The 11,983-nt window shown below is 39.2% G+C and overlaps 1 protein-coding gene across 1 annotated transcript in view; it reads right to left on the bottom strand.

Moving 5' to 3' along the window:
* Positions 1-1,732: 1,732 nt before the first annotated feature.
* The window catches only part of Btc (betacellulin), a 45,835-nt gene continuing 35,584 nt past the window's right edge, over positions 1,733-11,983 (bottom strand). The window contains exons 4-6 of the mRNA XM_045129975.1: positions 6,704-6,850; positions 4,737-4,844; positions 1,733-3,475 (exon numbers count right to left, since the gene is read on the bottom strand). Of these exons, the coding sequence (XP_044985910.1) occupies positions 4,739-4,844; positions 6,704-6,850 (253 nt within the window). The 3' untranslated portion in view covers positions 1,733-3,475; positions 4,737-4,738. The remainder of the gene's footprint in view (positions 3,476-4,736; positions 4,845-6,703; positions 6,851-11,983) is intronic.

Below are 11,983 nucleotides of genomic sequence, written 5' to 3'. Positions count from 1 at the left end.
GCTCACATGCTAATTTCTTTTGGAAACATGCCTGCTGATACACTAGGAACAATGTTTTACCAAGTCTCTGGCATTTCTTCATCTCGTCAGGTTGATTGCTAGAATGAACCAGCACCACATTATATTGAACTTATCCATGCATAGCTTTTCTCCTTGCTCCCGTCTAACTTTCCAAAGATTCCTCTGTAGCATTTGTCACAGTGTTGGCGTGTGATACTTGTAGGGCAGAGGGATACAGTCCACTGACCTCCTTGCTCCCCTCCAAACTCCCCCGAGGGGCTGTGTGGTGGAAATAGATTGTTGTTGCTGGAGGTGACCTTCTGACACATTAACAGGCACTGTGTAAAAACAGCAGTTAGATACTACATGTCACAGGCAACATCATTTCTGCATTAAAAAAATTCTTGCCTACAATTCCAGGATGCACCTGAGATGGCCAGGACCCTCGTTTCAGGGTAGAACTAGCTTAAGCCAGATGAGGAGTGCACTGCACAGATGCTGAGACATGGTGCAACTCCACACAGCAGCAAAGCTAAGCCTGGACCGGACGCCTTGCCAGGATCCAACGCTGCTCCAGTGAGACTTGCTGGAAGCATATTTTTTCTATGCTGAGCAGCTTTCTTTGCTTTTCTGGTCCCCCTGAAGCCAAACATAGCTGCCAATAACTTCCTTTTATTTATTTACTTATTTGTGGGTTTTGTTTTTTTTTTTTTGGTTGCTTTTTTTTTTTTGGAAGTAGGGTCTCAGTCTCACTCGAGTGCTGGCTGATCACAAAGTCACAGCAATCCTCCTACCTCAGCCTCCTAAGTGTTGGGATTAAAGACATCTGCTATTATGCTCAGCTTTGCCAATGTCATTAAAATGGACCTTTTTATACTCCACAAATCCAAAGAAGACTAATCTCAGTTCCCAGTTCCTCTAAAATGACTTTAATTGTCTTTGCTTCAGTACATGTCCACCTTCAATCAACCACATACACATGAGGGTGGAGTTTAAGTACAGCCAGAGTGCTGGGCAGATGTCATGCAGATGCCCGCCACACTCCAAACTCTTCCATCTGCTGCTTGCATCTTGTTCCTCGGGGTGAACGAGGGCCTTTGGCCATTAGAGACAAGCCTGCTAACATGAAGCTACCTCCCTAGCCCAGTACTTCCATTTATGTCCATATATTAATGCTACTCTCACTTTTTGTTAGAGACTTCTCTTTTTCTATAGCAGTGACTCAAAATTTACCAAAGTGCTGAAAAGTAACAGTGGAGTGCTCAGCACTAAGTGAGACATCTCAATCACACCCTCCAAGGCTCAGGGATCATTGAGGAGGAGCTGGCGGAAAGAATGTAAGAGTCGAAGGAGGAGGAGGGCTTACAATAGTGTCTTCCAGACACAAAGTGGCCTTGATGTTCATGACCTCACGGTGCCATGGCTACCTCTACACAAGACCTGTATAGAGGAGGGAAAACATAACAACATCAAAATAGAAGAAAGACTAGTTGGCAAGAATAAGGGATTCAATGGAGGTGGGATTTGAGAGAGGGAAAAGTGAGAGTGGTGGGAGGAGATTATGATCATGGCATATTATTTATATTTATGGATGTGGTCAAGAAAAATTTTTAAAAAGTTATTTCTATTAACAATTCATGGTACCAATAGAAAATTCCAAAGTATGTCTATTTTGTTTAAAAATAAATTTACTTTATTACATGATAATATTGACAGTTTATATAAACAAAGATATTTAGCAAATGCATAAACAAATATAAAACACAATTTAAAAAGATATGAAAGTGCTTGAAATTCTTTCTTGATAGAAGAATGAGATACACTATGAAGAGTTCAGGTTACAAATGAAATTCTCAGCACTGAATTGGCTGAAGAGGTTTCGTTGGTCAGCCACTCTTAGTCCAGTAAAGAAAAGACAGTAGTATTGGTGTTTGTTTAAATGTTCTTACCAGTGCTTGTTCTAAGCCCTTTTAATATCCAAGAATACTGAGGAAGAGAGCAGACATGCACAAGTCAATAATGCCTACATAACATTAACCAGCTATACGTAATCCTACTGCAAGGATGCTATTCACTAAGAAGAAAAGTAAATTTGGAAAATTTTCAGTTGCCTGACTTAGCCATTACTGATAGGCGAGCTATTGACATACAAGCTCAGCCCTAGTCTCAAAACAATCTGCTGAAGGAGATATAGGATTTCAGCTTTGTTTAGGTCTACAGAATCCATACCATAAAGTTGAATTCACAAAGCTACTGAAGAAAAATAAACAAAAAGCAAAAACAATAAACAAAACAAAATGGCTGGCTGATAGGCAGGAATTGCAATTTTCTGGGGACACCTTCCCATGTGAGTGAGTCATCTACTCGTTGTTGAAAGTTCCATGTTCAATGGATTATTGCCTACATGTACATTTCACCTCTTCAGGGTTGAGTATATTCTTTATGAAATAGGGCATGTAGTCAGATGAATATTTGGCAAGATGGCTCAGGTTATAGATTTTGGAGTGATGATTTCACTGCACTACAGTTCACCTTAGAGCAATCAGATAAGCTGTTCATGAGGACAATAAAATGAGGATATGGTCACAAATGGTCTGCTTGGGGTCTGAAGTGATGTCCCTGACATAATGGCCATTTCTAGTGCCATTATGAAGTCTTTACTAAGCATTATTATTATTAATTATTGGGGGATATCTGCCTTAATAATGTAAGAATTTACTCATGTCACTGAGACTTTACTGAAGGAACAAAGAAATAAAAATCAACTATACAGAAAGCATCAACACTGGCCAGTAGTCTGTACTATGTTTTTGCAGGAAATTTGCCTTAATGTCTCAGAATCATAGAAAAGCAGAGCTCAGTAGGAAACCTAGAGGCATAGTATTGAGTTAGGATGCAGGAATCCAAGTTAACAAAATGAATGTGAAGAGCACCAGCTTTGAATCTGGGGAAATCTTGGCTCTAACTCTCCCCCATCAATCCCTAGGCCTCTGAATGTAGGCCAGAATTTTTTAAAATTTTTGGTCCTCTTTCCACATGTGGGAAATGAGGGCCAAGCATGTATTTGCAGATTATTGAAAGGATTAAATGAAATAATATATTTCAAACTCTTAGTATATATTAAAGTATTAAAAACTGGTAATATTATTATGGACTCAATGTCTCTAAATTCCTTCTCACTTTTCTTTTCTATTGGACTAACAGTTCTGGTCAAACTCAAGAGGAAGTTTATTGAAATGTCCCTTCCTATTACTGCCTACTTAACCAAGTGTTCCCCCCCAATTACTAGGCCATAATAAAATATTATTATTAAAACAATAATAAACAATACAAAGTTACAAATAAAAATAAACATTAATACAGTATTTAAATTTTCATTTGTATTAGCTGTATTCCTGAGACAAGATCTGTCCATTTTCAAATGAGCCAGGCATTCTGTAGTCTGCCATCCATCCACTGGAAGTACTTCGATAACCTGTGAGAACAGAGAAAATAACAGAAGCCACTTAAAGGTAAGATACTATAAATAATGACAACATTGACAAAGACTCCCAAGCTAGCACTTATGCTTTTCATTTCCTTAATGTTACCTTTATAATCAATCAGGAGAGCATTATAGTTTCTCAACAAGCATTATTGAAGTCTATTAAGCTATCAGGGAATTTGGGGAAGGCAATTCTTTGCACACCCAGAGTTACGGAAAGTTGCTGCTGCCTCATGATGGATATGATCAAGGAAGCATGTGGTCCACTTGCTATAGGCCTATCCTATGACTGAGAAGAGTTGCCCAGGAATAGAGGCAACGCTATGAACAGAGCAGAAAGGGAAGTAATCCTATTTCCTTAAATGTGAGTCTCTGGTTTCACCAAGCGTGAAGTCCAGCTATGTCTGGGCCACTATCATATGGACATGGCCTTAGTTTCAAGCCAACTTGACTTGGATTTCACGTCTATCGTTATAACCCAATCTGTCCTCCCTGACTCTTCTAGTTCCTTATAGATGTTCTCAGAGGGGAGGGACTGACCACTAGAAATGACATGACAGGGTCTCCATTGCCCTCTGGCTCCTGGCCAGAGTCATCCGGAGAGATGAGCATGCTGATGAGCTGAAGCAGCGGCAGGTCATGGGTGTCAGTTCACACTCTCCTCACTTGGGCTCCAGCACACCAGCGCTTGCGCCTGCCTGGGGGCACTCCTCTCATGCTAGGTGACACTTGGCCCTGGCTGGCCTCACCAGGCAGAGGGAAAGAAACAGCGTCTTGCTGTTGCCATTCTCATGGAGCCTGGAAGTCCCTTATGGGCTTCCTTAAATATGCCCTCATCAAAATCTCTTCATTGAATCAGCTCAGAGGATTTGTGACTACTGGTGGGATCCTGATAGATGACTTCTCAGTGCTTAGCAAACCATGAGTGCTAATAAATGTAGTTGTTATAAGACCATTTTATTTTGTTCCCTCCTAAAAACCTTCCTTACTTCTATGCCAAAGTGAGGAAGAAAATATAAAATAACCATGACAACCATGTAGAATTAGCATGCTTATTCCTGCAATAAAATGCAGGAGAAAGTTACAACAAAACCTATTATTGTCTTCAGGGTTTACGAGAACATGAACTTATTTTTTAGATGTTTTAAACACAACTGACTTCTCGTCAGTGATTATTGGTCATAATTGGGCCCCAACTAACTACTCAAGATCACCTGAATAGTTTGTTGTCTACACATTTTATCACATTTACCATTAAGCAATATTGGTCTCTTGAATATCTTCGTTTATAGGAGTTATGTCTTTACCCAGGCTTTCCATTTTTTCATCCTTCTTCTTTTTACGATGTTTCCGAAGAGGGCTTAGAAAAGAACATGTTAGAGAGTAGTGGTCTGTTAGTTTATATGGATACAAAATTATTCAATAAGACAGTTTATGCATAAATTCCTTCTTTATCTTAAATACCTTGGGTTCTTTTTTAACTGTCCTATTTTTATAGGTTCAAATGATAGATATTATAGGCCACATGGGGATAGATGGGGATAGAGTATGATAATCTAAGTAGGAAGAATTTTGTGCCTGATTATTGATAGACATTACTTAGCAAAAGAAAAGAAAATTTTGGCCAAGCCATTTCAGAACAAATAGCCTTATTTAATATATAAAGAAGGAATAGTAGAGACTGGAAATAGGAATAAGAAATGAAGAGAGTGACCATAGTCTATGGAAATATTAGTTAAGCCTTTAGGCAAATTAATGAAGAAATTGATTAAATATCCTGTACTGTGATCCAGTTTCCTGAATTTCAGTTAAAAATTATTATAATAAATAGGAAGTTTTCTAGTTCTACCCATCATTTTCTCTAACACAAACCAGGCATTGAAAATATTCCTTTTGGGCTGCAGAGATGGCTCAGAGGTTATGGCATTTGCCTGTAAAGCCTAACAACCCAAGCTTGATTCCCTGGGTACCCACGTAAAGCCAGAGTCACAGAGGCACATGCATCTAGAGTTCATTTGCAGCAGCTAGAAGCCCTTTTGTGCTCATTCTCTTTATCTCTCTGTCTCTCTTCCTCTTTCTGCTTGCAAATAAATAAATAAAAATATCTATAAAATATTCTTTTCTACCATAAAGTATATAAACTCAAAAGTTTTCAATGTAATTGCAGAAGGATGCCTGTTGGTTATCTGATGTAAAACTTTTGCTTTATAGAAAATACAATTAAAGCACAAGGACATTAAGACATAGGTCCAAAATCTCAAAGATATATAATGGTAGAGCTAGTACAAAAATTAAAGCTTTGATCATGATAGTTTCTTTCTCCCAAGAACAGGATTAAGAAAGAAGTCATGATCTACCCACTTTTCTTGTGGTCCACAATGCAGAAGTTTAGGCAAATGGGCTAACTCCTGAAGACAAGAAGAGAGCACCTAGTGAGAGATAAGCTTTTAGTGAAATTTGGTCAAGAATTTCACTGTCACTCTACCTCAAAGAAAAGGCAAGGTGTTTCTTGATTCTAAATATATGGTGAACAGTGCAGCACAGGAAAAGAATGAAGGCATCTTCACACATAGAACTGTCTTAACATGGCCCATCAAAAATGTTTCAGTTTGTTTCCACTTTTCAATGTTTCCAATGTGCCATGGTGCAGTTGTAGAAAATGAAAATTTTAGTTATTTAGTTATTTAGTTGCTAACAAGCACAAAGTACACCTATCTTTAGGACTAAATGATGACTTTTCTAACTAATATATATACATACACACACACACACACACACACACACACACACACACACACACACACACATATATACATTTTTGTCTTAAGCTATAACAATTTCCAATAAAATGATAAAATTCCATCTATCATGTATCTCATAAATAAATGCCTCAATGGTGGCAAAGCTCACCAATTTGATGTATTTAACTCCATGCAAATTGAAAGTGATGGTAGGACGAAAGAGACAAAGAAGGGGAAGAGTGAACGAAATAGAATTCTCAAGTTTACTTTCATTAAAATGAACTTTTTTATGTAAAGAGAGAGAGAGTGTGTGTGTGTGTGTGTAAATACAAGATGCATGCACTTCTTTGCATCTGGCTTTATATAGGTGAGGAGGAATTGACCCTGGACCAGAAGACTTTACAAGTAAGTGTCTTTAACCACTGAGCCATGTCCCGGGTCCTCAGGTTTACTTTGCATTATGTTTAAAGGTACTTACTGGCAGCAGGTGCACACACCAATGACCAAAATGATAAAGACGACCATGACTGCTATCAGGCAAATCACCAGGACCTGTCCCCGGTTTGCTCGAAGGTAAAACAAGTCCACGCGTTCGCAGCGGGTGCCAGCATAGCCTTTGTCACAGCTGCACAAACAGAGCCAGAGGGCAGCGTGAGTGGCCCCCCGTTCTCTCTTGAAGAACTTGCATCTGTTTCATTACTTAACAGAGAACACCATTCCTTAAGAAATAAACAGGCCAGGAGTGGTGGCTCACGCCTTTAATCCCAGCACTCCAGCATTCGGGAGGGAGAGGCAGGAGGATCACCATGAGTTCAAAGAGAGCCTGAGACTACATAGTAAATTCCAGGTCAGCCTGAGCTAGAGTGACACCCTACCTCAAAAAAACAATAAGCAAAAAACAAAACCAAACAAAAGCAGAAAAAGAAAAGAAACAGCTGCTCCAACAGGTCCATGTGTATTGCATGCTCTGTGTTTTTACTGAAACCCTGTTGTCACGTTGTTAACATGTGTGATATAAAGAAGCAAGGACAATGTCAGTCTACTAAAATTCGTTGTGAGATTTAATCCCTAAGCTTGTAAAGCCTTCTCATTTCTTAAAACCCTTGGTGACCAAAAAATCAAAATTGCCCAGACTCTCCCATTTCATCCTAGAGTAATACCAACCATTTCAGAGCACCAAACTCTCTTGTAAATTATTTTAAAATTCCATCGTTTCATACAATCAGGCATGATAATGTATGTGAAAGCTCTTAACTAGTGTTCAAAACCAGAAAGTCCCATAAATATGACTTCTATAGAATTTATTCCCCCACATACTAGGTTCTAGTTTGCTCTCAGGGAGACCATAGATTAGGAAATGTTCTTCTATTACTCTTTTTCTTTTCTTTTTTGTTAGTTATATACACCGTGTATACAGTCATGTTGGTACCATTGTTAGCCTCCTCCCTGTCCTACCCCCTCTTCAGGGACCCTCCTCATTGGGGACGTGCATTGTGGGGTTAGCCATCAGTTATAGGTAAGAGGCAATGTCTCTGTTCATTATATGCTTGAATTCATCACCTCTCAAATAGATCCGAAGTCCCATCTTTACCAGTCCTGTTATCTGAGTGTCTAAGGCCACATTTCCAGATAGGTTCATCACTTCCTTAACTCCCCTCTTCTAAGCGACCTTTTATTTCGTAATCCTATTACAGTAGCATAGTCAAAAGCAGCCAGAGGTCTAAGTAGGGCAACACTTTGACCATTTCCTCTTGTCTTTCAAGTCCCAATCACTATAATCTTAAGATATACTGCCACTAAGAAGAATCCATATGTCTGTGGCTACAGTTACACGTCTGTCTGACCAAGCAAGGAGTTGCCCAAATGAGGCAACCTAAGCTAATGACTCAGTGATATATGGACTACATATAGAATTGCCTGAATTGTGTCAGAGGCCTAAAACATACATAAAAACTTGAGGCCTTTTGAATAAAATGCATCTGTTGCAACATTAGCACATTTGCATTAAAAAATACTTCCCTTGGGCTGGAGAGATTGCTTAGTGGTTAAAGTGCTTTCCTGCAAAGTCCAAGAACCCAGTCTCCATTCCCCAGCACCCATATAAGCCAAGTGCATCTGGAGTTCCTTTGCAGTGGCTGGAGACCCTGGCATAGGCATATACATTCTCTCTCCTTTTCTCTGTTTCTTTCTCTCTCTCTCAAATAAATAAACAAACAAAATGTTAAAGAATATTTCCCTTTATTCAGATGTGTTCAATCACAAATAGATACTAGCTACATACATAATTATTTAAGGGTCAAAAAGATCAGCTTCTGCACATGGAAAGAGTCCTGTGCAACCTAAGTTTTCTTTCAGAAAGGATTTGTTGCTGTGCCATTCCATGGATGATGCTTGACAAGATCCAAGGAAGTCAATTCCCACAAGGCTGGTATCTCTCCAGTCAGGAGATCTCTTAGAACCAGTGTTGACTGATGTACGCTTCAACAAACAAAATCAAGCTCAGAAACACTCTCAGTGGAAAGGTGAGCTATGGTGCAAGGAAAGGAGAAAGGCATCTAATGCCGTCCACAGCAGAGGGGACAAAGGATAATTGATAGAAAGTGCTTCCAGGAGGAGAGCTGGACACCTTCAGTCCATGTCAAAGCACCAGGTGAGAGCTTAGCACTATGTAGAAATATCAAAAACTGTTGAACATAGGATTGCATGTGGCAGGGAAAAAATTTTTTTTTTATGTTTTAGAGAGAGGGTGGGGAGAGAATTGGCTTGCTAGGGCCTCATCTGCTGCATTCAAATTCCAAACACTTGCACCACCCAGTGGAAATGTGTGACCTTGCACTTGCCTCACCTGTGTGTGTCTGGCTTATATGGGATCCGGAGAGTCAAACATGGGTCTTTAGGCATTGCAGGCAAGCACCTTAACCACTAAGCCATCTAACCAGCCCAAGATTTTTTTAATATAATAAATCTTACAGACATGTTTAATTATCCCCCAATTAACTTAGATATTTCTCTAACAAATCTACTAAGTCTGATATGTTTAAACAATAGCTTTGCCCATAAAAAGCACAACTATAATGGGCTTCTTGGTAGAATGTTTTTTCTAATTATGTTCTCTAAGTTCCAAGGCTAAACCATGTTCTAAGGTAATTTCTCAGTAAACAGCCCTTTCTATAAGTTCTAATCCAATGATGACAGTCTAAAGTGGTTTCCTGTTCAGCAAACCAGTAGCTTTCATGATCATTTTCAGTAACTATGTCTCCCAGATAGAAGGTAAGAGAAAAAGGGTGCAATATCCTAAAGATTTTTAAATAAACAAGTTACAAAATAAAGTTGGAATTTGAAAATATTTTTGTGTTTTTTTTTCTTAGTTATGTGACTTATGTTTTTGATATAAGATCTCACTATATACGAAGCACAGTCTTTCCTCAACCTCCCAACCCTCCCATCTCTACCTCCTGGGTGCTGGAATTACAGATGGGTGCTACTATGACCTGCTTGAAAATAACTTTTAAAGATTCCTTGACTTAAGGGATTGCAAAATAGGCTTTGAGATATTATTCTGAAATTACTACCAGACAGTATTTGAAAAGATTTGTAAGTATTAACTCAATCATTGTCCCACTGCAACCTTTGAAATAGGTGCTGTTATTAACCTCACTTTTCAGGTAAATAAACCAAGTACAGGGACATTAAGCCAGGTCTATGACCCAAGGACAGGCAGTCCAGAGCTTAAATCCATGCCCTCACCAGCAAGCAACAGTGATGCAAAAATAAATAAAAAGTATGTATCTAGAAACAAATTGTTCACATACCAAGAAAATACTGAGAAAACCAATAAGGAATTTGAATTATTTGAAGTATGCTGTGGTGTGTGTGTGTGTGTGTGTGTGTGTGTGTGTGTGTGTGTGTGTGTATAAAAATATGAGTGCAATAACTTCTATGATAATAAGCAAAGGAGTTATTTGTGGTATCCCAAGATGTTACTGTCATCAATCACAACACAATATTGCTTGAATTCACACTACCTGTCACTTAAAAGGTCAGTTCTAAATTCTGCCACTCATCCAAACTATATAGCTAGGGAATACTTCCTCTGGGCTGGGTACCATGATTGGTAGCTCTTGCATTTATGATCTGGCTAAGTATACAAAACTTGAATGTATGATTAAATCTCTCTATAAATGATAATGGCACTCAGGAAAGTTAAATAGCCCATCATAAACATGTTAAAATAAGCTGAAAATAAAATCTTACCTCAAATCTGACTAACAATTAGTGCCCAGGCTGGAGAGATTGCTTAGTGGTTAAAAGTGGTCCTTAGTGTCCAAAGGACCCAGGTGTGACTCCCTAGGATCCCATGTAGACCAGATACAGAAGATGGCACATGTGTCTAGAATTTGTTTGCAGTGGCTAGAGGTCCTGGGGCACCCCGTTCTCTCTCTCTCTCTCCTTCTTTCTCTCTCTTTCAGATAAAAGAATAATAAGATGGTTTTTAATCAGTACCATACCCCTACTCTCTTCTGCCTCTCATTGGCTCTGTATCATCCCACTGCTAAGGAAGCACTCTGGTCCACGTGAAGGCCGCAGCTTTGAAACCTAGCTTCAAGTGGGCTCTGACGAGGCATCAGTGCACTCAGCAGATATCTCGGAGACACCTACCAAATTTTAGGTTCTGAGCCCCAATATGCGTAAGCCATGAGTCTTGCCCTCCATGAACACAAAGCCGCAGAAGGGACACTCAAAGATACTGCTGCTGTGTGCCAAGAAATTAAGTTGTTTCATGGAGTGTGGCTGGGTCAAAGACAAGGGCATCTACTCACACCCAGTGTGCTGTTGGCAAAGAGCAAGTCAGCATGTCTGGGAGGAGCTGATGTTTGAGTTACATCTTTAGCCATCAGCAGGAACCAGCTCTCCAGGCTGTGAGAAGGATTTTCATAAGAAACCATTTAAAGGCACATAGGAGTGTTACAATATTAAAGAACATTGCCAGACATAGGGATCCATTCCAAAAAAACTGTACTGGATTAAATGTCATTAATCTTTTTCAAACTCAATATATGCCTCTGAGCAAGTAAAAAGATGAATTGAAATTTTTGAAAATCAGATCTACCCTTCTTGTAGACTCAAACACACATGTGTACTTCCCTTGCTTTTTTACACTTTAGCAATAGTTATCTCCCTTTATGTATTATCCACACATATTTCTTTTTTGAATTGAATATAAATTTTGAGGATGTCCGTGACAGTTAAAGTTCAGATAAAATAGTGTTTGGAATCACTGTTCTGTGATAGTTAGTGAAAAACAATGTATGCTTGGGAAACTGCGAAAGAACATAGATACCTTAACTTGAGGTCACAACCATGCTAAATCATTTGCCCCAGAAACCACTGCAGAGGAGTATTCCTTGAGAAGATAGTGACTATTAGCCTGATGCAAAAATGTAGCATGTATGTGAGTAAAATCTAATGAGGACGCTTACTGTACTAAGAGTTGGAAATTTCTAATTCCTCGCTGTACTGAGAGGCTTTGTTAATTGGCTTACAAGTAGGACTGACTTTCTTTACACTCACTGATGTGTGCAAATAGCTCTAATTTTGGTAGGAATTCCTTCATATTTACATTATGAACCATCTCACACTTGCCAGAGAGTCTGTTGCCATTTGAACCACCCAGGAGATTGGGCTGAAAAGCTATCTGGCACCTGACAGAATGAGTTTCACTTGCACAGTGAAGACACTGGTTGGTCCACCAGAAGTG

Source organism: Jaculus jaculus, chromosome 11 (assembly GCF_020740685.1).
Source record: "Jaculus jaculus isolate mJacJac1 chromosome 11, mJacJac1.mat.Y.cur, whole genome shotgun sequence".
NCBI classification, from domain to species: domain Eukaryota; kingdom Metazoa; phylum Chordata; class Mammalia; order Rodentia; family Dipodidae; genus Jaculus; species Jaculus jaculus.
This window is presented reverse-complemented; position numbering and strand designations above follow the sequence as displayed.